The sequence below is a fragment of the Dendropsophus ebraccatus genome, chromosome 1 (genome assembly GCF_027789765.1).
Source record: "Dendropsophus ebraccatus isolate aDenEbr1 chromosome 1, aDenEbr1.pat, whole genome shotgun sequence".
In the NCBI taxonomy this organism is placed as follows: domain Eukaryota; kingdom Metazoa; phylum Chordata; class Amphibia; order Anura; family Hylidae; genus Dendropsophus; species Dendropsophus ebraccatus.
The window spans coordinates 184,262,421-184,287,434 of record NC_091454.1 but is presented as its reverse complement, the minus strand read 5'-3'; the positions used below and the strand labels follow the sequence as shown (position 1 = coordinate 184,287,434).

Below are 25,014 nucleotides of genomic sequence, written 5' to 3'. Positions count from 1 at the left end.
TTGCCCAGACCTCGCGCAGTCTTTGTCTTGCTCAACATTCATTTTTATTAATTATTATTATTTTTGATAACAGTCTCCCCTGGAAGCCTCCCCCAGGCTCATCCCATTGTGTGGACAGAACCGATCTTCTCCTAACTCCCCAGAACGCATATTAATCAGGCCGCAATCCCATTAGTAATTACCACATCATCTGTTACTCACTTTAACCCCTCACCTACTGGAGAGACCTGTAATGTCCGGCGGCATATAAAACCGCGTCTACAGTCACAAGTGAGCGGCGCCATATAATCCCATTACTGATCACAGGTCACCAACCTACAGGTGACTTACCTGTATACTAACACCAAAGTCACACAGCTTCACTTGACCTCGTGTGTTCACCAGCATATTCGATGGTTTAACGTCTAAAATAAAACCAGGTTCCATAATTAGCTCATAAGTTTACTAAAGTCATCAAAATAAGGAATAAGTGAGAGAGTAAACCTATGCCTGAGGACCTCCAAACTACTAATAGAGCTTGCCATACACTTTAAAGTTGGTTAAGCCCACTGACTTTGGCATGACCGCTAACTCTCTAATATGTATGAGAACTTATTATTATAATAATGATACTAGTAGTATTATCTTAGCTGTATATGAGCGTACGAGTCCTGAGAGAAACTATTCCTATATATTTGTTATATAATTTTCATGTAGGAATGATCAATTAGGGTAATGAATATATTTTATAGTCAGTCGCTAATTGATTCCCACATGTGTAAGGGCCAGTTCACACGGAGCAAAAGCGGCAGAAAATCCCACCTGCCTCAGTGTCATACAGTGTCTCTATGGGAGGGGCTCGCATCCCTCAGATTCCATCACTCTCTGCTCAAAGAATTGACATGTCAATTATTTAAGCGCAGAGCGACGGAAGCGGAGGCACGCAAGCCCTCCCATTGACACACTGAGGCAGGTGGGATTCCGTGGCAGAGAGCTCCGCCGAGGAATGTCACCACTTTTGCTCTGTGTGAACTGGCCCTAAGAGACAAGTATCATTACAAATGATCAGAAGTGCGGACATTACTCTCGGGCTATATAGAGTAATATCCCATCATAGTATGCAGGTGTGCAGTACTGTATGGCACATTCTGCTCCTTTTACAGTCCCAGCCACCATCTACATCATTTACCCAGCGCCATAAATAATATATTCCATACCATTAAGTGAAAGGAGAGAGAAATGCTTACCTCGGTGTAATATCTTTAAGCTCCAGAGGTACGTCAGGCCTTTCAACACCTGCGAAAAAGATAACTCTATTATTATTAAGAAGCCTTGGATATTAAAGTGTAAGTCAAGATACAACAGTACAGGACATAATGAAGAAAATGTTATTATAATAATATTCATAGTCCAAGTGTAATTTGGTGGCTGAATGTGTTATTTGACAGACAGAAAATAATAACATGCTGACTGTTTCCATTAAGGATCACTGAATAACATTAAACTTACTGCAACAGAGATCCTTCCTAGAACTTGTTCGGGAATCTTTCTGTATACATCTAGGGATCCACCTGTATAAAGAAAGAGGAAGATATATGCCATTATACACATATCCCGCTAACACTAGAGGGGCTCACAACCCCAAATAGATGTAAAATGCAGGAGTCGCTACTACAGTCAACACAATTATCAACAATAAGTTACTGTTGCATAAAACAAATAGTTGTGACTAGGGATGGTCCGAACAGAGTTCGGTTCAGGTTCGTATGAACCCAAACCCTCGGTAATGATTCCCGCTGTCTGCCCGCTCCGTGGAGCGCGCGGATCCAGCGGGAGGACCGCCTGGAAAACTGGGATACAGCCATAGACATAGGCTGTATCCCAGTTTTCCAGGCGTTCCTCCCGCAGTAGCGGGCAGACAGCGGGAATCGGGATATTTAAAGTAGTATATTAAGTAAAAATTAATAAATACATAAATCTATTCTCTATAACAAGATCTGGGATGTGTCCCCCAAATGGGACCTCCACGATCCACAAATTGAGCGGTGAGTTGTATATGCGTCTTTCAGCTTCATTCATTGGCTAAGGGGCTTCCGGAGGTAGCAGAGTACAGCACTCGTCTACATTCCTGCAGCTTCAGAGACAATATGTGTATGGATACCTTAAGACCTAAAAAACAGTCCCTGCCAACTATTCTAGTCTCCAAGGTCCAATTGGCTGAGTAAAGAGGAGGAGGCGGCTTTTCTCTACCACTTATTGTCATAATAATTAGATCTAGTACAAATACAGTTGAAGAAGTGCCGTCATTTTTATTGCATTACTTGCCCACAGAACGGCGAAAAAGTTCTAAGATGCTCATATATTGTCAGATTAATACTGATCTGAACTCACCATCCATAAATTCTGTACAGATAGAAATTCGATTCTCTGCAAAAAATGCCCCATAAAAGCCGATTATGTATGGAGAGTCACACTGTAAACAAGAGAAGAATAGCGTTGTCAGCTCTGCCTGGTTTGTGACAACAATTCCCAAAACATAGACGCCAAGCTCACGCACCTTGTACAGAATCTCCAGCTCTGACATAATCTGTCTCTGCAGCTCCACAGTAATGTCTAATGGGATGACCTACGGAGAAAAGACACAAAACACTTGTCACTGATTGATACTGTGTGTTCGGCCTGCCACAGATAGCAGCGGCACGCTCCATCTCCAGACCTCAAACAAGCCATGTCTAGTGCTCCCACACTGGCACCGGCGTACTGTTCTCCATTTGCTGATGAAGCGCAGTTGTAAAATATATTAAGTGAGACAATGTGATAAGAAACATTACACAGCCGAGTGTCCAAGTCTCAGCCCGCTGACACAAAACGTATGAGTTTTAGACATATTTGATCTCAGAGGTGACGGCTTTTGTAGTGATATGTACAAAGCCATTAAGGCAACAAATGGCTGAAGATCAGTGTTCTGCAACGTACCCAGGAGCACATGTGTGACATGATGCATGCATGTGATACACACAAGGTGGGCTTACCAGGACAATAAAAAAAAAAAATATTTTTCTAACGTTTGTAGTTATACAACTAACTGTTTAACTTAGAATTGGAGCGATCCAGCTCTTGACTTGAACATGCAATAACTTTCATGTGTGTCCTCATCCACTTTTATATGTCTCTGTAAAGGTTTTTATGAAGATCTGAAAGTAAAAGTTATTTCACATTCAAGTCAAGAGCTGGATCTTTCCCATTTTTTTTTTATTTGCTACACTTTGGCATTCCCCTAGTCCATTCCATGCACACTCCCCAGGCTGACAGGCTAGACTAGGTTTACCATCCATTTTTTCCCTTTAAACGTACATTTGAAACAGACAGCAAAAACGCAATGTGAACCTGGCCTTATTGCTTCAATCATTCAATATATTATTCATCTTAAGCTAAAGAAATGTTAGGATTTTTGGATAGGTTGAGTGACATTAGAAAAAATATGGCTTTCCGGAAAAACTCCCATACCTGTGTAGGTGTTGTATTGGAGCATAGCCCATACAGTTAAAGCAAATCCATCAGTTATAGATCGTGTTCAAAGCTCAAGTGTCAAGAAGGCTGTGCTGAGCTGCTGTAGCATGCATGCCTCCTCCCTCCCCCACCCCTCACTGATGTGACTGATTTCTCTTTAAACTGTTTTTATTCAAGACTTCAGCATAATCAAAAAATACATGTAGTCAGGGATGTAAGAAGTATAGAAAGGTATGTAGGTGATACGTGGACCTAACACAGTAGTATGATTGGGAACATTTGCATCAGTTAAGTTCAACATGAAAAGGTCTTTTGCAGTTGCTGAAGCTTGGTAATACAACAACAATAAAGGATTAGAAAAACAAGGGAAAAGAGGGAGGAAAGAGAGGGAAGGGGGGGGGGGGGGGCGGGAGGAATGCCCGTGGGTCTCCGCATGCTCCTGAAGGTGCCCTATAAAAAAAAAAAAAAAAAAGGTAGGTGCGGTTTCTGTTTTTTCTGTGATTTCTGTTCAGTGCTGGAAGAGCCCTGTATTTAAAGAGACTCTGTACCCACAATCTGATCCCCCAGACCGCTTGTACCTTCGGATAGCTGCTTTTAATCCAAGATCTGTCCTGGGGTCCGTTCGGCAGGTGATGCAGTTATTGTCCTAAAAAAATACTTTTAAACTTGAAGCCTGTGCCAAACGGGAGTATCTGAGTTCTAACTAAGCACCACCCCTCCGTCCCTCCTCCTCACCCTCTTTTTTATTAGGAATGCCACTGGAACATTTTCTCCATGCTGAACATTGCACAGGTCCTTAACGATCCGGCCCATGTGCCGGGTTGCCACAGGTGGGGAATACGAGACAATCTTCCTGGAGCATTCCTAATGATGATGAGGGCGGGGAGGAGGGACGGAGGGGTTGTGGAAAGTTAGGGCACAGATACTCCTGTTTGGCACGGGGCTTCAAGTTTAAAAGTATTTTTTTAGGACAATAACTGCATCACCAGCAGCTATCCGAAGGTACAAGTGGTTTGGGGGGGGGGGCAGATTATGGGTACAGAGTTGCTTTAAACCTAGACAGGTAGTGGTGAGGGAGGGTCGGAGGTATTCATGCTGCGGCTCAATGCAGGCACTTTGGCTCGGAGCATTTATATCTGACAAATTCTCTTTAAGGGTATAAACCCACACACCGTATACACAGCGTATTTACTGCTGCGATACGCAGCAAATACGCAGCAGATTAGATCTAAATAACTGAACATAGCATCAAATCTAAACCATCAAATCTGCTGCGTATTTGTTGCGTACCTGCAGCGTATACGGTGTGTGTGGGTTTGTACCCTAAAACAGGTTGAATGGCAATTGCATTACCAGGTGTGGTGTGGCATCGTTTTTCCACTGAGAATTACGATAGAATATTACAAACCGGCAAAATGAAAAGCTGTTCCACAACTGTTATGTCATGGGGAATACAAAGATCTACTAAAAACAGGAAAGTCAGGAAGGGCCATAAACCTTTTTTGAAAATATAAACCCATGACATTTTAACACTTTAATTAAAAAATAAAATAAAATAAAAATTAAGGCTTTTCTATATGTACACAGAAGTATATGTAAGAATTGCCAGTATTGGTGGATCAAGTGAAGATTATGTCTCCCTGATTGAACAAGTAAAGATTTTGTTCCCGCGCTTCTTCAAGGACACTAGTTAAGGTCATAGTGGTGAAGGCTGATGACAAGGGCAAGCCTAGTCTGAACCTTACTCAGCACCACCCACCTGCCTCTTGATGGCCAAGAAATCAATGGAATAATGGGTATGTCAGGGCAGCGACCCCCATCCTGCCCAGGGCCTATGTCACCAATGAACATCTCCTCCTGGGTGTGCTAGGGTGTATGTCCTAGGGGACATGATTCTCACTACTTCATCTGTTTTAACAAGATTTGTGTCAAGAAAACTTTATGTACTGGGGGACATGATCTTCGCTTGATCCCTTTTGGCAGCCATAAACACTATGGGGAAGCAACCAATCACAGCTCCTTTTATATTCTACCAGAGCTGAAAGCTGAGCTGTGATTGGTTGCTGTGGGCAGTTTACACCAGGTGTATATTTACACCCTTTCATAAATCCCCCCCCTAAATTTCTTTAGCATGAAAATGTAGCACAATTAATATTTAGTGTTTTTCTAACATACACGAAACCTTGCTCCTCCACCCAACACACTTGCTTGAATCTCAAATGCCTGTTGCCACCACTAGGGGAGGCAATCCGTATACAGCTGTGCTGGCCTGAATTGAAGAAGTATATAATCGAGTCCCCTAATGGGGGGCAACAAAGAAACAGATTTGGTGCTGCTTTATAGATAAAATATAGCAGAAAACAGAAAAGTCACTTTACTGCCCTGAATGAAATGTTAAATAGTTTTCCAAACTATTCTATATTTAACAACAACTTCTACAGACTCCTCAACCACAAAACTGTGGTTTTATGATCAGTACAGTGTTGAGATGAGTGAATACACAGTAATAAGGAGGCATTCTGTCCTCTCTGCTATCCGCTCATCAGCTGGCTGCCTTCTGACTGACTGACACTCCTCCACGGGTGCTGGGAAAAGCTGGATCCAGTCCCGGGAAACTTCTTCCAGTTTCCCAGGATTGGATACAGCTTTTTCCAGCACCTGAAGCAGCACCGAGTTAATATGAAGCCAGCTGATAAGCGGACTGCATGGATAAATCCATTTGCTTCGTTATTACTGTAAATTCGCTCATCTCTAATGAACTTAAACTCAGACTTACATTTTATGGGAAATAGGAATTTGGTGTCATAAAATTAACCATATTGTTTGTCACCCTTCTTGTCAACACACATAAAATAAAATAAAAAAATTAGCAAAAAAACTTGGATGACTTAAGGACTTGTATTGCCCAATTCTTTTTCAATTTAAAAGAAGAAATGCTCTTCGATTTGCCCTTACTGCTCATCAGATCAAACAGCACTCCTAAAAGTTAATGGATTATGTAGAAATTATTTTGCCACAAATACAGAGTCCTATTAAAAATAAGAAAAAAACAACATACACGACCTGCCGGGGTGTAATCTAGCCTTTAAGTGTGATCCCTTCATTGCTTACTGTGTGCTGGAGTTCCCTCTGGCACTGACAGAGAATATAGACAATTGTGTCTTGACAGCATCTTATACAATGCACTCGTATATCTGTGCAGCCGTCAGAACAGACATATAAATTAAGATTTATATGTAGAAGGGGGAGGAATATAGACGCGCGATATGCGAAGGCATAAATTAAATTTCAGAACGCTGGCATCAGAAGGAATAGAATAAGACGCAACCTGTTTCAATCACAAGCTTGCTTTAGGGTTATTTATAAACGCTCTGACTAATCCAGCTTGTAAGTGTAATATAGAACTGCCAAGAGAAATTTAAAACACACTTCCCCAAATCAATAGTCATTTGCCAACTCCACTCACTTACATTTTTCAGCGCAGAAAAACTTGAAAAAAAAAATAATTTGCTGCTACATCATAGCAATTTTACTCAATTAAAGTGTGAGAGGCATTTAACCTGTGTCAGGTGCAGCCGAGGGAGGAACGTGCCCCAGGGACAGGTCAGAATGCTGTGTAAGTAGAGGAGGGGGGCTCGCTCCCACAGGAAATAGTCTGGGTTGGTAATATTAGGGATAAGAAAAGAATACCAGTTAAAAGGTGCGACTATTAAAGTCTCCCAATGGGCGATGTACATGGAAAATTGTAATTGTAAGGAGACACATGCATGTAAGCAGGCTTTACCCCATACTCACAGCCTAAACATCCCCATGTCTGCTCTCTCCAGTGATGTACCCAGAGATATTGGTGCAAACTAGAGAAAAGTGAACTTTGAGCATGCTCAGGTTCGTCCAAATCAGAGTGTGCAGGATTCGACTGCAAAAGTAGGCTTTATCCATGTTTTTCAAGACTCCCTAGGGTTGCATCTAACTTTTTCAGGCACCGGTAATCAAATATTGATTGATTAATGTACCAAAGATTGCCTTTAATATTCCATGGCATATAACTAAAGAATGGATGGTCACTAAGGGCCCTATTCCACAGGATGGGTTTTCAACGATAACGATAAACAATCTTAAACGACTGCCTTAGCGAGCATCTTGAAATCATTCACACAATCACATGGAACCATTGTCTTTCAACCTAATCGTTCTTGCAGTCGTCCTGACTCTGTTGATTGTTCACAGAGTGATTACACAGGACGATGAACAACAGATTATTGTTCAAGTAGGTGGGGCGAGTGACTTTTTTTAGTGTTTTTTTTTTTCTCATTCTCTCTGCCTCCGGTGGGCGTTCTTAAATTTTTTTCTTCCTTATTTCCCTTTTATCATCGTAAGCAATGTATGAATATTATAAATGTTTATTCACACCAATATATCCTATTGATAATTTAAATGCGCGTAATTAGTTTTAAAACCTTTCTTTATTAATTCTTTTTTATTTATAAATTTGGATTTACAAAAACAACACGAGCGGCAGAATGCGGACTTTTCTTCAACTTCATTCGTACGTAAGGTCTCCCATTTAAAAATTAAAAAAAATCCTCCGATTGAGCCTACTGTGCGTTGGCCTTTTTAAATTCGGCCAAACATTGCTGTTGCGTGGCTATACTGTCGACACTTCCAATTGGCGCCCAAATTAAAAGGGAAAAAAAAAACAGAACGCACGCGCCAGGATGTGGAATTTTCTTCCACTTTATTCATACGCAATGTATGCGATTGCTTAAGATATTTTGTTTAAAATGTGTCGGTAAAGCAGTCTATTAACATTAGTGTAGTGTAGACTGGACAGGCTACGTTAACATCTGAAAAGTAGCCAATATTTGACAGTATATGTCAGCACAGTTACTGTTTGATCCACCCCTGAGTGTACACTATTTTAATAACAAAATAACAGTACGACTAAAACATAATCACTATGAGATTATAGGTTTGGTCCACTGAACTCAATGGACCAGGTTACACTGTGGTAAAGCCTGGTATACCGTTCTGCCTGTATGCAGACAAATAGCAAAAATATAGGCTTTGTTCACATCTGAAGAATAGCCTATATTTTTGCTATTTGTCTGCATACTGGCAGAACGGTATACCAGGCTTTACCACAGTGTAACCTGGTCCATTGAGTTCAGTGGACCAAAGCTATAATATAAAACACAATTTTCGGACCTATTTAGAAGTTTATAGGGAAGATATTTGCAGATAGCCGCCCATTAACTGGATATGCTTGGACACTTACCGATCAATAGAATAAGGAACACAAGTCCCCCATTCCACCTCAGTAGTGTGGTGTAATGGAGGAGATTTGAAGTATGCACAATGCCACAATTCAGATATCTGAGTAAAACACAACAGGACGGGTCCTCTTAACTGAGGGTCCCTCTATCTATCAACTCTGGTAAAAAGATAGGATCCTAAAGAGAGTAACAATGAGCATTCATTACCCAAAATCAGCTCATGTAAATAGGCCAGCAACCAGATGATGAACAAGTATACTTTCCATTGACAGCTGACTGAATCTACTGTATGCCCATTATAATTATTGCTATTGGCTGCACGGCCGATAAAACGGCCGATTGTATGCGTGGCCAGGACACTCGATTAGTTGAGGTTTACATCGAATACTAAAGTAGCTGTATGCATGAGGCTTCGTTGATAAATTTTCCATTTAGGATTCTAAAACTACTGGAAGCAGTTATGGCTTTATATTACACGTATTGTATAAGGCCACCTAGACTTTGCAGTCCTGAGCTGCTGTGTATTCAGCCCGCCACCCCGATAGGTCAGGCTCCGAGCCGTCACATACTATGTGGACTCTTGCGGATGATTAATTTTCTGCTGTTCTGTTTAAATTAGCTGGAAACTCTTAAAATATACAACTCTAAATAAAGCAATCTATCAACGTCTGTCAGAGGAGACCTTGTACACAAACCGCACTGGAGAAAAACACAGCGAACATCCCGGGTCACATTAAGCTGATGTTCAGTTTTAATTCACTTAATCACCGGCGACATAATTGTCTTCTTCAGTAAGTAAACCACTGCAGGGCATAGGATGGGATTACATGTCCACATGAAAAGGGGTTATCTGCCGCCCCATCCTTTATTTGCCCGAGGGCCGAGGAGCACGGTGACATGTAACATCTATGCACTGAGTTTATCAAGGAATTTTCCAAGCAATTATTCCAAGTAAGAGGGACTTACTGAAAGGAAGCGGGAGGAATAGGCAATTGTGAGATCAGCTGACTACACACACCTATTTATTTCCTACTTTGAGAGTTTAGAGAACAGCAAACTCATCTGTCCCATCACCTGTAACCATATCTGCATGGGATATTTTTGATTGTAGGCTTTACTGAAATGTTAAAAATATCTATTCTAAAGTTAAAAGTAGCACCAAATCATTGTTTCTTAGTTGCCCACCCTCGGGGATTCGATTGTTTGCCTTCTAGATTAGACCATACACTATGGTGTACAAATAGTCTCCCCCTAGTGGCGGCAATAGACAGTTAAGATTCAAGAAAGTATGTGTGTGGGGGCAAGAAAGGGACATTCTCTTTAGTACTAAAGGAAGTCTTGAATATATTAGAAAAACACTTTAAAATTTGTGCTATGGTGTTCAGGATCTTCTCTCTATATAAGCATTACGTTATCTCTCTTTTCTTCTCTTTTATCAGCCTTATTCATTTTCAGAACTTGTAGATTGAAGGCTATTGCAAAACTACAACTCCTATCACATTGGGGGACCCAAGGCTTCTGCCAGGGAGAAGGTGTAGATTTGCCCCTTCTTCCTAGCGTGCGCCTGCCGTATGCCCTGCTCATCCGATGGGTGGGTAGAGGGAGCTTGGGGGGCGGCCAAGCAGGGAGGAGGTGTGGCCTCCTCCTGCACCTCATTTATTAGGATTTACATTCAGGTTCAGGTGCCCGGCCAGCCGAATTCACTAAGAGGTGTGCTCCTCTCAGTGAATCCGGCTGTGGAAAATGGGACAGGGCCTAATTTAATACTGGCGTCCTCTTAAATCCCTCCCATTGTGTCAGCAGTAAATGTTCATTTTCCCTGTAGTGCCACCACAAGGAAAATTAAATTTAAATGAGTAATAAGTCTATGTAATGAAGAACAGGATGGGTCCTCCAGTAAGAAGGACACTCTTTGTACTCTTCTTTACCCTGACCAAGAAATGAAGACCTGAACAAGACCCCCTCCACCAATTTACAATTTCCTGATCGTGTATATAAACCCCTCACCTCATTAAAAAATACTTATTTATAAAGGTATTACTAGTGCTTGTTTTTCTAGAGCAAATCTACTTAAGATGGTTTTAACTCAGCAATGTGGTGACTCCACAAGACCCAACCTTCAAATTCTCTATAACCTGACAATGATATCCCATTTAGTCCTCTTGTGTCAGGCAATCTAAGCACTGATATAGTGACCAAGGAAGTGAAGACTCGAGGGACATTGCTGATTCATAGGTTATTTTATTTTTGCTGAACACCACAATTTGTTACCATGCGCTTCCACCTGTATGCCCATTGTTATTTTTCACGACCAAATCAATCAATACAAAAATCACTGAAAGAAAAAACAACTTGGAAAATCCAGAAATTAAAGAACACATCACTCTAGAAGAATATGAGACTTAAGCTTCCCGTAGGAAGAAAATGACAACCATCTGGGTATAACGTCAAAAGATATTTGGATATGGTGTACTAGTGACTACGTTTGGACACTTATACACTTGATAATGTTGTTTCCTTTTTTTTTTTTTTTTTTTTTTTTAAGGAGACACAAAAGTCTAATCATCCATGCTTTGGTGCCCTGCAAATAAAGTGTATACCAGTGACAAGTACATAGGGAACCTACCCCATAAAAGGACACAGAGGAAACATTAGTGTTGGGTTTTCTTACCTTCACTGCCAGGATCTTTCCACTTGGTACGTGGTATGCCCTGCAACAAGAAAATAGGCTACTTGTGGCTGCAAACTGAGAAATGGTTATAGTAGTCAAGAAAGTACAAGCTTAAAAAAGTAAAAATAAAAAAAAATTATTATATATATATATATATATATATATATATATATATATATATATATATATATATACACACACACACACACACATACACTCTGGCCACCATCACCACTCATACCCCTGGTTACAACACGGTTTATTCTCTGTACATACAACTTGTATACCTTTTTGATAAAGGCCATGTTTTGACTGAAATGTCCAGCAATATTATGGTATACTAAAAATATGCTTTGAGCACTATACTACCCGTGTTGATAACTGTTTAAAACTTTAAATGCAAAAATAAAACCCCAAAAAACTATGGCAATCTAATGAGTGCAGTTGATATTTCTTTTTCTATGATATTTTGTTCAACTGGCACCACCTCAAATAGTGTGCGCAGACATATTGGTACATAGGTGTGATTATAACAGATTGAGGCGTGGATCCCTAAAGATGAAGAAATGATTGTGCGACTGTCATGTTTAGCGGTACTATATTCCCCTGTAGATCACACCATACGTGGAATCTGTCACACTTAAGGCAGGCATACTACTGCTCAGATTATGCCATGTGTCTTTCTTCATGCAGTAGAAGATGGTACAGTCTATCATAAAAACATCCTAAAATACCTTTGTGTCTCAGCCCCCCCACCAACCCACTATCTCCCTGTCTTATTAAGACTTCCAAAAAAAACCCTGAAGCTGTACATTACAGTACCAAATAGTATATCTAAATGAGACCATAAAATCTCTCCGCTCCTCTCTCATAAAACGCTATGTAATGAAGGTTTCAATTTCTTTAAAATATGTACCACTTTTCCTCCGTGCCACTTAGCGTCTAACTCTACTAAGAGAAGAGTCAGGTCAATAATTCTAGTAAGATCTGCAAATGTCTGCAAGTTACAGAACAGGTCAGAAGTGAGGTGGAAGATGAAGACGGTGGGTAGTGTCTTTGTTTAAGCAGCCGTTCAATACCAAAAGCATCCCCATAGAGGACTGTGCTGTTATTCCGAATAACACTGTGTAAAAAAAAAAATCTTGCGCCATATTCAGACCAATTAGCTCAATGAAAAAGGCAAAAAGAAAAAAAAAATCATAGGGCACCATCCCAAAAATAGTGGGTACTGTATATGACTGCTAAATTAGCCAGAAGACAGCCATAACATAATCACAGAGGCTTATTGACCTTACCTAGACCCCAATGTAAATTTAAGGGAATCAAAAATAGTACAGAAAATTGTGTATGATCCCAGTAAAAAGTAACTTTTATTATGGTATGATTAAAGTATAGACAAACACCCAAGTGCAAGACAAGGCGAATTAGGCAAGATCAACAGGGACCTATATGAGGAGAGGATAATGGATATCTGGTAGAAATAAAGTTGTGTCTATGGAGCCCCTATGTCCTGCCTAGCATGAAGAGGCTGCCACCCTAAGAAGGCTGCTGCACACCTCCTATTAGTCCTTTACTAGCCCTATGCTATAAACATAATAGGGGAAGGGGTTCAGACAGGTAAATAAAATAACAGTAGGTAAGATACACAATATGGTACACCAACTCAGATATTTAAATAATGAAATGTCCCAAAAAAATGTTTTCATGACTTCTACCCAATTGCCAACAATTATTTCAAAGCTCTTTAAAGAGGATGTACCACCAGGTACATCCTCTTTAATCTGAACCGACGCATCGAACGGCGCAGTCATGGGGAAGCCAGTGCCGCGGTCCGTTTTTCGGACTGCGGCCCGGTTCCCGTGCATGGCGCCGTTTTATGCACCGGAACCGGCTGGTGCTCAAGCACTGGAGGTAGGCCGGCCCGCCCCCAGTGGGAGGAAATTCCCTCCCCTGTATGACGCGGCTCCATTCATTCTAATGGAGCCACGTCATACAGGGGAGGGCATTCCCACCCACTTGGGGCGGGCCGGCCTACCTCTAGTGCTTGAGCACCGGCCGGTTCCGGTGCATAGAACGGCGCCATGCACGGGAACCGGGCCGTGGCACCGGCTTCCTGAGACAGCGCCGTTCGATCCGTCGGTTCAGATTAAAGAGGATGTACCTGGTGGTACATCCTCTTTAAAAGGGCCAAGAATTGACATTCAGGGCAGCTACCTCCAATAGATGTCAACGAAAAGGTTCTCTCCCTCCTAGAGAAAAACTACTTTGCATATTTTTCCTGATTTAAGTATAGCATGGCCTGTTAGACTCTACAGGCCTTTTGGAACTCTCTAGAGATGAGCAAACCAGGGCCAAGGTTCAAGTTTGTACAAACCCGAACCATCGGCATTTGAATCCCGCTGTCTGTTGGCTCTGTGGGGAAGGTGGAGACAGCCCGAGTCCCACCTGGAAAACAAGGATACAGCCTATGACCAAAGCTGTATCCATGTTTCCAGGTGGACTCGGACTGTCTCCACCTTCCTCATGGACTGGGAAGACAACAGGACTCAAATGTTGACTGTTTGGGTTTGTTCAAACCTCAGCCCGGCTTGCTCATCTTTACTGTCCTCTCTACAACAAAGTAATCTTTTCGAGCCGGCCAGCCCCCTGCCCTGTACTGAAACAGCTGTCTTCAGATAACTTGTCTGTCTAAAGAAGATTAAAGGCCCTATTACATGGAACAATTATCAGCCGTATTTGGCTGATATCGGCTGTTACAGGCGATAATTGTCCTGTGTAACAGAAGGCAACGATCAGCCGACATGAATGATGTCTGCTGATTGTTTCTGTCGTTTGTTTTTCAACATGTTAAAAGACAAACGACAATGATAGCAGTGGTGTGCTGCTGTCGCTCCGTGGAAGGAGGAGCGGCGGCAGCATACCGCTGCTATCCTGTATGGGCTGCCTGGACAATCTAGCAATCACCTGGGCAGCCCCCCCCCCTCCCCCGCTCGCTGCCGACATGTATAATAGCGGCGGCAGAGAGTGGGGACAGCGCTCGTTTGCTCCTCACAGTCACCCCATTTAATAGGGGATTTAGTCTTGGCCAACAATCCCTAGTCAGGCTTCAAGACCTAAGTACTGACTTGCAGGGATGCTACTTCTAATAGGTGGTACCAGAGAGTACACTCTCTTCCTTATGGAGGAGGTCTACTTTGCAGATTACCACCTAAAAAATCCAAAATGGTGGATAACAATTTTCAAAGACTGCTGACAGATGAACCAGTTAAAAATAGCATAAAACAATCTGTCAAATAGACCACATATCTATTGACTGCCATAAAATGTATACAGCTTTATAGCTGTGCGTGAATGGTGTTTTTTTTTAAACCTTATTCCTTTGCACTGTATCGCACCTTTTTTGCACAATTTCAATTAGGATACCATATGTGAATGTAACCTACATGGTGTTTCATTACTTCTCAGTACATTGTAAATGAGCATATCCATATTTCTGGACATGCGTGAAATACAAAAGTAGAAACTAAAGAGGAAACCAAATGGGGGAGAAATCTGAAATAAATCCTTAACACGTCTTGTACCCAAGTCTGTGCCAAATTAATTAGCCCATCATGTAAGTGGACTCCGCGGCCAGAGATGCCTCTACAGTTTCCCAAGCAATTAAAAAAGGGAGGCTTAATGATTTAATTATGGTGTGCGCCAATTCACCCGTGGAGGCCTGGGTTAAGTTTCCTGTGCACGGTACACGCCTGGTTTGGTTTACAGATCACTGACAGTACCAATTTAACATTTAATTATGGGGATGATTTGGGTCACAATGGGAGAGCGCAGGTGGGTGGTGGGCACATGTCGCAAGGAAGGAAAGGGAATGTGCAGTCTTTAGTTGGAGGTCTCAATTGCCTCAACTTACCCCAAACACACTAACTGTAAAGTGATTAATGCAGCCTGAATAGCGGATCTGGTTACATTGTAACACACACCTTCCACGCACCTCTGTCTTACTTAACAGCCAGTCCTTTAAATGAGTCTGTAGCAGATGCAGTAATTACTTGTCCGTCTGCACCATTTGCATACTTCTAAACCGGCAGAGGGACTGTTAACTCATTGTGTGTTTGGTGCTTCCTCCCATCCTAACAAGAGACTGACTAACTCATAAAGCAGTAGACAAAGTCTACTGGCTGTGAGGCTCTGTTAACACTACTGGGTCCCGTCTGGGTCTCTGTCAAGCTTTCCTGATTCTTTTACAGTAAGAACAGCAAAGTCGGCAGCATTGGTCTTGCCATCAAAAGTATCGGAAACCCATCAGAACGTTCATGGGACATTGTGAAGGCACTTCCGTCAAGGATTTGAGATCCAAATGGCCAAACCTGTTTATGCAAGGGCAATTATACACAAAAGAAAAGACTGATTAACATCTGCACTTTTCTTTGCAGCTTTTATAAAACTTTTATTTTGGAGGGGTTTTGATGTAAAAAGATTCATACAACATATATTTTCTATTATTCACGCCCGTTGTTGACAATTTGCAACAACGGCTGAGATTAATAGAAAATTTACGTTGCACTGCAGTCAATGGGATCCCAGCCGGAGTGTATACACATCGTATACACTCCAGCCGGGATTCCTAGCGGCCCCAGCGAAAACTGACATGTCAGTTTTGTGCGGCCACTATTCATTGAATAGAGGCTGCACAACACTGACAGTTCAGACAATGGAAAGTGCAGCTCTGGTCGCGCTTTCCATTGTGTGATATGGTGAATTTGCATGTGGGCACACATGCATCCCACCTCAACATAAATGAAGATCATCCAGCCGGTACTGCAGTACTGGCCGGGATAATCTTCACTGACACCGGCCGTTCTGTGACTTGGCGGGGTCACAGAACGGCTGATGTCTCACGCTGTCTGAACCTGACCTAAAAAGTAAGTAATCCTGCATAATTTTTTTCCAATGTCCATTCCAAATTTTATCTACTTTATCAGTTCGAAAGCAAAGAAACATGTTACTTCTGTCCTTAGGTCTAGTGTTACCCTTCCTGTCAGACATGGACCTCCACTTCTGGCTGCCTAATCCTGACGTCAGCGTCGTTCTCGACTATGCTCCTGGCTTGTCCTTTGGATTATTATTGTTATTTTTATTATTATTGTTTATTGTTCTACTCCTGATCTGACTTCTGGCGAATTCTTAGCTTTATGATAATTGTCTGGCCTGCTGCACTCAGACTGACCTGGTGACAACCAATGGCTCCTTTCCTGATGTCTCTATTAGCATAACTGCTGCATATCAGGGACCTCAATCTGCATTAAAATTCATACATCTTTGCTAGGTGACAGTATTTTTCAACACTCAAAAAGACATCCAATATTTGCTGATGACGGCTGTCCATAATGATCATGATAATTATAGATGGCCATCATCGGCAAATATCGGACGTCTTTTTGATGGCTGAAAAATACTGTAGTGTGAACTTAGCCCAAGTGTAAAAAGCATTAGACTAGCCCAGTCAAGCCTGCATTAAAGAATCCATATTGTGGTACCTGAAAGTAGCATATAAGAAACTCTTACTATAAAATATAAAAAAGTTATAAAAAAATGTATGCCATGCTGGAAATGTTGTTTTATTTTCAGTCTGACACACTGCTCTCTGCTGACATCTCTGGCCGAGACAGGAACTCTGTCTCGGTTTTCTATGAATCCCCATAGAAAACCTCTCCTGCTCTTGACAGTTCCTGTCTCGGCCAGAGAGCACTGTGCCAGACTGAAAATAAAATAACATTTCCTGCAGGATATATAGCAGCTAATAAGTATGGGAAAACTTGAGATTTTTTAACAGAAGTAAATTACAAATCTGTATAACTTTCTGACGCCAGTTGATTTGTAAGAAAAAGATTTTCGCTTGACAACCCCTTTAACATTATGAGTCTCCTTGAGGCTCCACAACATGAAAAAATGCATTCGTGGTCAATGTCCTATTGCTTTATATGACCATGGATCTCCTCAGTGGCCTCCAATATACTTGTCCAGGACATTGTCCAATATACAATGTAGCGACTAGTAAGCACCGGAATAGCAGCCAATGTCTCAAACCATCTCCGATGATATCAAGCATGCACGTCTAGACTGAAACTAGGTTGGAGGTTATTATTTAATTTAAACCTTTCCACAACTAACTACATTAAGTGAGTTAGAGCTCGGCAGAGCTTTCCATTGTCAGATGTGCCTACATAGCCCCTGGGACTTTTGTTGCGCAAACCTTTTAAATGGGCCTTTTTATTTTGCGTGACGCTTAAGTATGCAAAGAAAAAAAAGCCGCTCTGAATGCCTTTTCATTTAAGAATCAGCCTGTTTCTAATTAAACTGGTGCCGGTAACTGGTTGCCTAAGTTTTAATCAGTTTCAATCACCTATTGATCTGCATACAGAAGCTAAGCAAAAATCATCTGAGTAAGAGATGGTTTGGGAATAGCTTGAGCGAAGAACAAACCCAGCGGCCTTGGGAAATAAGTCCTGTTTTAAGCATCCGATAAAGAAGCTGTTCAGCACTGCAGCCCAAGACCAGCGCAGAATGACTTTAACTAACCAGCAGAAATTTATCATCTTCAGCCAAAATCAATGTTCTGATCAATCCCCCCCAAACACTGCCGTCTGCGGGGACTAGCTGGCAATTTAGGGAAATTACACCATGTAAATGCTTGTGCTTTTAATTGAAGCGTTTCATCAAGACGCCTTCCTCGGGCCGGCCCTCCATCTATCTGCCCTGTACCAGGCAGTTTGTCTTGTGTGACGCAGCCAGCGTGGGGCAGCATGCAGAGACATAGATGAAGCTCAGACCTGCAGCAAGCCAATGCAGACAGACTAACAACGGGACAAAGGGTTGTGCAAGCTATAAAACTAAAATCTACAGATTATTAAGAGATGCTGATATTCACTCATATATGTATATTAAAGTTTCTAAACTAAAGATACGGGTGATGAACTAGCAGACACTTTCCGACCTACTTACTAGCGGAGAACACTATAGTCATGCTTTTTCTAGACCAGAATGGCTGATAACAGGAAACCGTAGAATGAGATAACCTACATACAACATGGGGATAATACTGCCTAATATCTATTAAGCCTATTACACGGGGCGATCAGTCAGGTCAGCGCTCGTTTGCGCCTAGTTCCCCGCCCGCCGTTGGATCATGTAATAGTGCTGGCAAAGCGCCTAGGGGAACCAGGGAGGGGCTCCCTAGACGACCTTCAGATTGTCCAGGGTGCCCATAAGAGATAGCGGCGGTTTGCTGTGATAGGATTAACCTGGATGATTCAAATAGGTTGGATATTTCTTCCTAGAAGAAATATATGGACACAACAAGAAGTGTTTCATATTTATGAACTGTTTCTCAGAGACTATCAGTTGAAGGCCTATATCAGGACAAACTGACTGTCTGGTACACAGGGTTCTGGGAAAGGAGGAAGAGACATTTTTACAATATAAACAATATATGGTAAACAACACGTTGTACCAGCCTGACTGCGCGGGACAGGAAACTGCTGACTATCTATGGATTGAAGGGGTCCGTGGAGCCTCAGTTACGAGTCCCAAAACACGGGAATAGCCAGATATCCCTCTCTCCAGAGAAGGAAGCCCATTGCCAAGGGGTGCCTCCCAGTGGGGAGAGCACCAAACCACCCTGATATGTAGTCCCTCAGGTCCTCACTCTGTTACGAGCTTTGGGACCTAAATAGGGAAACACCAGGGTGGCCCCCTGGGGAGTGGCTGGCTTCATAAAATCAGGCAAATTAAAAGTTAAACTTATCAGCTGCTACTGCTTCTATTACACGGGGTGACAGCAGCAGAACGTTGCAATCGTTGACGTTTAAAAGACAGCGAAAGACAACGATCAGCCGACATTATTGCCTTTTATTACACAAAGCTATTATCAGTCATAATGGCCGATAATCGGCCAAATACGGCCAATAATCGCTTCATGTAACAGGGCCTTTACATGGCCTACCAGGCACATAGACATAGCTGGCCTGGGGCCCACTGTAAGGCCCCTCCATGACTGCATTTGAAGGGGTGTGCAGCAAATGTGTGACATAGTGGGCTCTAACCATCTGTTGTGGTCAGTCACTACTTTATCGTCCTCACTGGCCACTATAGTAAGATACTGACTAAAAATGTCCATGTAATCCATGTAAATAAGCACATTAACACTATATATATCTACTACTTATTACAACCTCTGGCAAAAGTATGGATTGATTACACTTTGAGGATGTCACTTTGTAGCTCATATAAAAATCCCAGATGACAGAAAACAAATGTTTAAAGGGGTTATTTGGGGAGCAGAAAAGGTCCTACATGCTCCGCTCCCTGGCACTCCACTTCCTCTCACTGATCTTCCAAGACGAGAGGTGGGTGGGTGCATGCTACAAACCCACCCATGGGCGAAACCGTGCCAAGATGCCAAGTTCAATAGTTGTCCAATGCTATCAATGTCATAGCGACACTTGGCAGATATTGGATATTGTGTGCTGGCATGGTTTCCCCTCTACACAATGCATATGCAATGCAATCTCATCTTGGAAGGTATACTTCCGAGATGGCCAGTAAGAGGAAGCGGAACAGGTAGGGCCTTTTCTGCTCCCCGGATAGAACCCTTAATACCTGAACATCCTACATAACATATTAAACATGTGAATGGAAATTAGTTTAAACTATTTTCCAAATAAAATAGGAGGACAACATTTTTTTGGAAAGACCTTATTTACATTTTTAGAATTCTCAAAAAATTCCAAATACTCTGCTGGAAAAAGAAGAGATTACAGCCCTTCCCAAGGTGTCGGATTCGGCTAATTGATAGAAAACATGGCTCCTAAACATAAGTTTTAAATAAAAAACAATGGAGAGGATAGACTGCTGCAAGACAGAAATCCAAGAATGAGTGTGGCAAAAGATGTTGGTTGTTCCTCACAGGAAGGGTAGACCAAGGAAGATGGACTGGTCAGGAGGGAAAAAAAATTAAAGCAAAATGCCTTGTAAATAGAACTAAACTAATTAAAAACAAAAACAGCGGAAATAGTCAATGTAAATTTTTTTTTAAATCGAATGGTATCAGTAAATTATACAGATTTGTGAATTCTATTTAAAAATGTAAGTCTTACAGTACCCATCAGCTGATGTATGTTCTGCAGGAAGTAGTGTATTCTTTCCAGTCTGACACAGTGCTCTCTGCTGTCACCTCTGTTTGTGTCAGGATGGAACTGTCCAGAGCAGGAGAGGTTTACTATGAGGATTTGCTACTGCTCTGGACAGTTCCAGACATGGCAGCAGAGACAACTTCCTGAAGGACATACAGCAACTGATAAGTACTGGAAGACTGGAGATTTTTTTTTAAAAAAAATAGAAGTAATTTGCAAAAGGAGGGAAAGTAGCAACAGAAGGAGCACCAGAAGGAGCAACAAAGTTATAATTATATTTTTTTCGTTGATAAAATCATAACTTTCTAACATTTTTTAAGAGATCTATACATAATTATTCGCAATAATTTTCTTTTATGTGTTTGATAGATGTTCCATAAAGCTAGTGTGTTCAGCTATTAAGCATCGTTTCGTGTCCTATTTGATTTGCCTATTTGCTATAGAGTAAAAATAAAGCTGGGTGCCCATCTTCAGGATTCCATAATTTCCTAGGGGTTGTAGATAAGTGATAAACCTACTGTACTAGGTATAAAGCATCTAACAGCTTAACAGAAACAAAGCAGCGGACAGGAGGGGAGGGTGAGTTTCAGCAGTGCATGGCGGCACACACGCTTAATTAGGCCGTGAAGTGGCGGCACAGAACCGGAGCTGTCTGTTCCTGAAGCGAGAACAGGATAGATGGGGCGCACTGACAGTTGTTTGAGGCTTAATTGGTTTTGTAAGAAAGTTAAATTCAAATAAATGTGCGAGCTCCTCATTTACTGCCAGGAATAAAGACATAGAGACTTGTTAAAGGTGATGGGAAAAGTTTTTATGACTTTAAACGAGCTCTTCCTCTGGAGGTTTTCCGCTCTGTGATTTCTAATATATATCAGCCTTTCTCCTCTTCTCACATTTTTGCTTTTCTTTTTTTTGTATTTTTTTTTCTGGCTAAATCAATTAGCTATAGTTTATTGCTTTGTTGCTTACACTGTGTATCCTTCACTTTCCAAAGCGGAGGGAAATATTATGAAATGTACATGCCAGTGAGCCAAAGGATAGCATATGGCAGTCCCTGTCTGCTGCAAGATACAGGGACAGCGGAGATAAATCTGGATACATTTAAAGGGGATTTACTATAACAGCAGTCTCAGATTGCCACAATAATAACTAGATATTTAGCATTATTTTGTTGAATTAGACTCTGTTCACACTTGGGTTTTGTCAGTTTTTATGCTTTGTGAGAATAGTGTGGACTGGCACCTGTCTAGTCTGTAAGGTAACCCCCTTCCCCAGATATCTAAAGGACCTATTATAAGACAACAGATGTTAAACAAAATAATCATAGTGGATCCGTTACACCCACCATGTAAAAACAGGCGTTATCAGTGTGAATAGAGCCTTCACATTAGTGTGAATAGAGCCTTCTCCATCCAGTTACTGCACTAAAGTTTTATTCTTTCTGTATCTGTAATCATAAAGTATGCAACACTACTTCACATCCAACCTATGGGGCCTCATCATTAGTGTTGAGCAGACTTCCCAAACTGTTTGCCAACATTCTCTGAACCTGAATGATTGGCATTTAACTCCCAGTGTCTGGAGAAGTTGGGTGCCGCCCTGGGACTGCCAGGAAAGTAGGGCCGCGCACAGATGCGCCTGCATCAGAACTCAGCAACGCTAAAGATCATCCGGCCGGTACTGCGGTACCGGCCCGGATGATCTTTTCTGAGACCAGCCGTTCCATGACCAAGTACCATCACGGAACGGCCGGTCTCTTACAAGGTCTGAGCATGGCCTTAGCGTGTTCACACGTACAGGATCTAAAGCAGATTTGCTGCAGATCCTGTACGACATGTCAATTCTTTGAGCGAAGAGTGGAGGAGAGCAGAGGTGCGCAAGCCCTTCTATAGCCATGCTGTTGGACACCGAGGCAAACGGAACTCCATGGCAGAGAGCTCCGCCTCAGAATTCCGCCGAAGTTTCTAAGTGTGAGCAGGCCCTTAAAGCGTAACTGTCATTTAAATGTCAATTTTCAGAAATAATAGGTTTCAGAGAGCTATTTTCCTCCCGTGGGCCAGTCCGACCTGCCTACCTTCCCCCTTCACTTCAGAAGAGGCAGGGTTTCTGTGTCCATTATGCTCTATGGAGAGGGTAGGGGTCGAGGGGGTGAGTAAGCACAGACCATCCCTAGTACCACACACAAATGGTACTAAGGATATACATGCGTTAACATACACAGCCAAACAGCTGTAGATCAGCCTAGAAATGACCTAATTGATGATCCCATAACTTACATTGCCAAATACATTACACCTTTATGTCCTTTTTATTATTGGGTAAAATGACCAAAAAGATTATTAAAAAAACTAAAACAAAACAGAGCACCCCTGCAGGTGTTGCTTCTTACAAACAGGGCACAATGTATGCATAGAGAACACCTATAGGCATAATCTTCGGAGAACACGTTTTACAACGTATGTGGCTGGGGACGTGAAATATATGTAAGTACTCTTTGGCAGAACCTTTACAGTTCACATTGGTAATATGTAATATTGGGCTGTGCATCGGGACACTTATAAACGTAACAGTGAAATATGACTGTAGAAAGAGATGTCTGCAACATTCATGAATAACTTAAATGGAAAACTCTATAACTACTAAGGGAAATAAATATATATTTTTTTCTTTTCATGATGAAATTAGAATTTACAAACAATAGGCTCGATGCAGGTACCACATTATATTAGGCCTGACACCTCTGACGTGGCTGAGGCCTCTGGCCATGCTTCACCTTGCTAACCCTACAATATCCAGCAGTGAAACTGTTAACGATCCTGCATTTACCAGGTCTAAAAGGGGGGTGAGGGGAATGCCTTCTGGTGATTCATGTGAGGAAGGGGCTCTGTATGGCTTTATTTCTCCACAGAAACGTTATTATCCCTGAGAAGCGGGCTGGTGATTACGGTGCGTAGAGAGTATTGTTTCAGGGTCCTGGACAGACCGATATTGCTACACAAACAAGTTTTCATCCAATTGAGCTGAGAAGAAAAAAGAAATCAATATGTGGCTGCCATATTTCAGAAAAAAAAAAAAAAATCTGCTGAGTCTGGATTAACACTACAGTGTGAGTGAGTGTGACTGCACCGGGAGTCCGATAATAAATCACTGTGCTCTCGCCATTATGGATTGGAAACATATAGAAACCATGCTCACATGCAGCACTTTACATGAGCTGGCACATTTGCCAGCTGGATTGATGGGCATTCTGAGTACAAACCAAAGTCTGTATGTATCCTGGGACATAAGGGTTATACTACAGGAAAAGTGTGTAATAAAACCAATGCGGACTGGATAAACATCTTCTTGTATGACGGACAAAGCAGCAATATGTCACCTGCTCATCTCCAGCTCAGATGCTGACAATAGATCTTTACAGGACTATATGACATATTACAGTCTACTCTAAGCAAAAAAACAGGGACAAGACGGAGTCCTCTGGGGAGTCTAAAGGGCTCCCTGATGAATACTTACAATTGGATGTATGCCACGTCTTTGGTTCCTGATAGAAATTGATTTGTCACAACATCTGATTTACAATCTGACATGAGCTGCCAATCCCTCTCCTAAACTGCTATCACTGACTTAATAGGAACAGGATCTGAAAAGACTTTTCCCCATCAAGAAGGAAAAAAATTATATATTTAAAAAAAGCAGAGGTTTTTTTTATTATTGATTAAACAAATTTGTTTTTAAATTATCACTAGGCATAAAGGCAATAGACACCTTTAGAAACCTTTCTTTTGTCCTTTGCTTAAAGGGCTTCTCCGGCCAGGAGCCCTTTTTTCAGAACATCCGGATAAGGTATAGGTAAAAAAAAAACAAAAAACTTTCTTCCCTGCTCCAGCGCTGCCACTTGCATTCTGCTGCTCTGGTCCCCCTGTGTACAGCCCTGGGTGGTTCTGAGGCTGACGGTGCAGGACTGCTTTGCCATTCAGATGTTATTTTTTTCAGCCACCCCTTCCCCGAGCCTTCTAAAAAAAAAAGGGGTCCTGGACAGACAACTAGAGATGAGCGAACCTGGAGCATGCTCGAATCCATCCAAACTCGAACGTTCGGCATTTGATTAGCGGTGGCTGCTGAAGTTGGATAAAGCTTTAAGGCTATGTGGAAATCATGGATATAGTCATTGGCTGTATCCATGTTTTCCAGACAACCTTAGAGCTTTATCCAAGTTCAGCAGCCCCCGCTAATCAAATGCCAAACGTTCGAGTTCGGATTGACTCGAACCCGGTTCGCGCGTCTCCTCTCTCCACGCAGAAGAATTGACATGTCCATTCTTCTGTGCGGGGAGAGGAGGCGCGCAAGCCTCCCATAGACTGCCAGTATGACATGGAGGCTGGCGGAGAAT

At 41.9% G+C, this 25,014-nt stretch overlaps 1 protein-coding gene across 1 annotated transcript in view; it reads right to left on the bottom strand.

The window, feature by feature from the left end:
• MAP2K5 (mitogen-activated protein kinase kinase 5) overlaps positions 1-25,014 on the bottom strand; it is a 105,596-nt gene that overhangs the window by 42,683 nt on the left and 37,899 nt on the right. Inside the window, exons 9-14 of the mRNA XM_069975226.1 lie at positions 11,434-11,473; positions 2,537-2,605; positions 2,371-2,452; positions 1,489-1,550; positions 1,227-1,275; positions 331-404 (exon numbers count right to left, since the gene is read on the bottom strand). Coding sequence (XP_069831327.1) covers positions 331-404; positions 1,227-1,275; positions 1,489-1,550; positions 2,371-2,452; positions 2,537-2,605; positions 11,434-11,473 — 376 coding nt within the window. The remainder of the gene's footprint in view (positions 1-330; positions 405-1,226; positions 1,276-1,488; positions 1,551-2,370; positions 2,453-2,536; positions 2,606-11,433; positions 11,474-25,014) is intronic.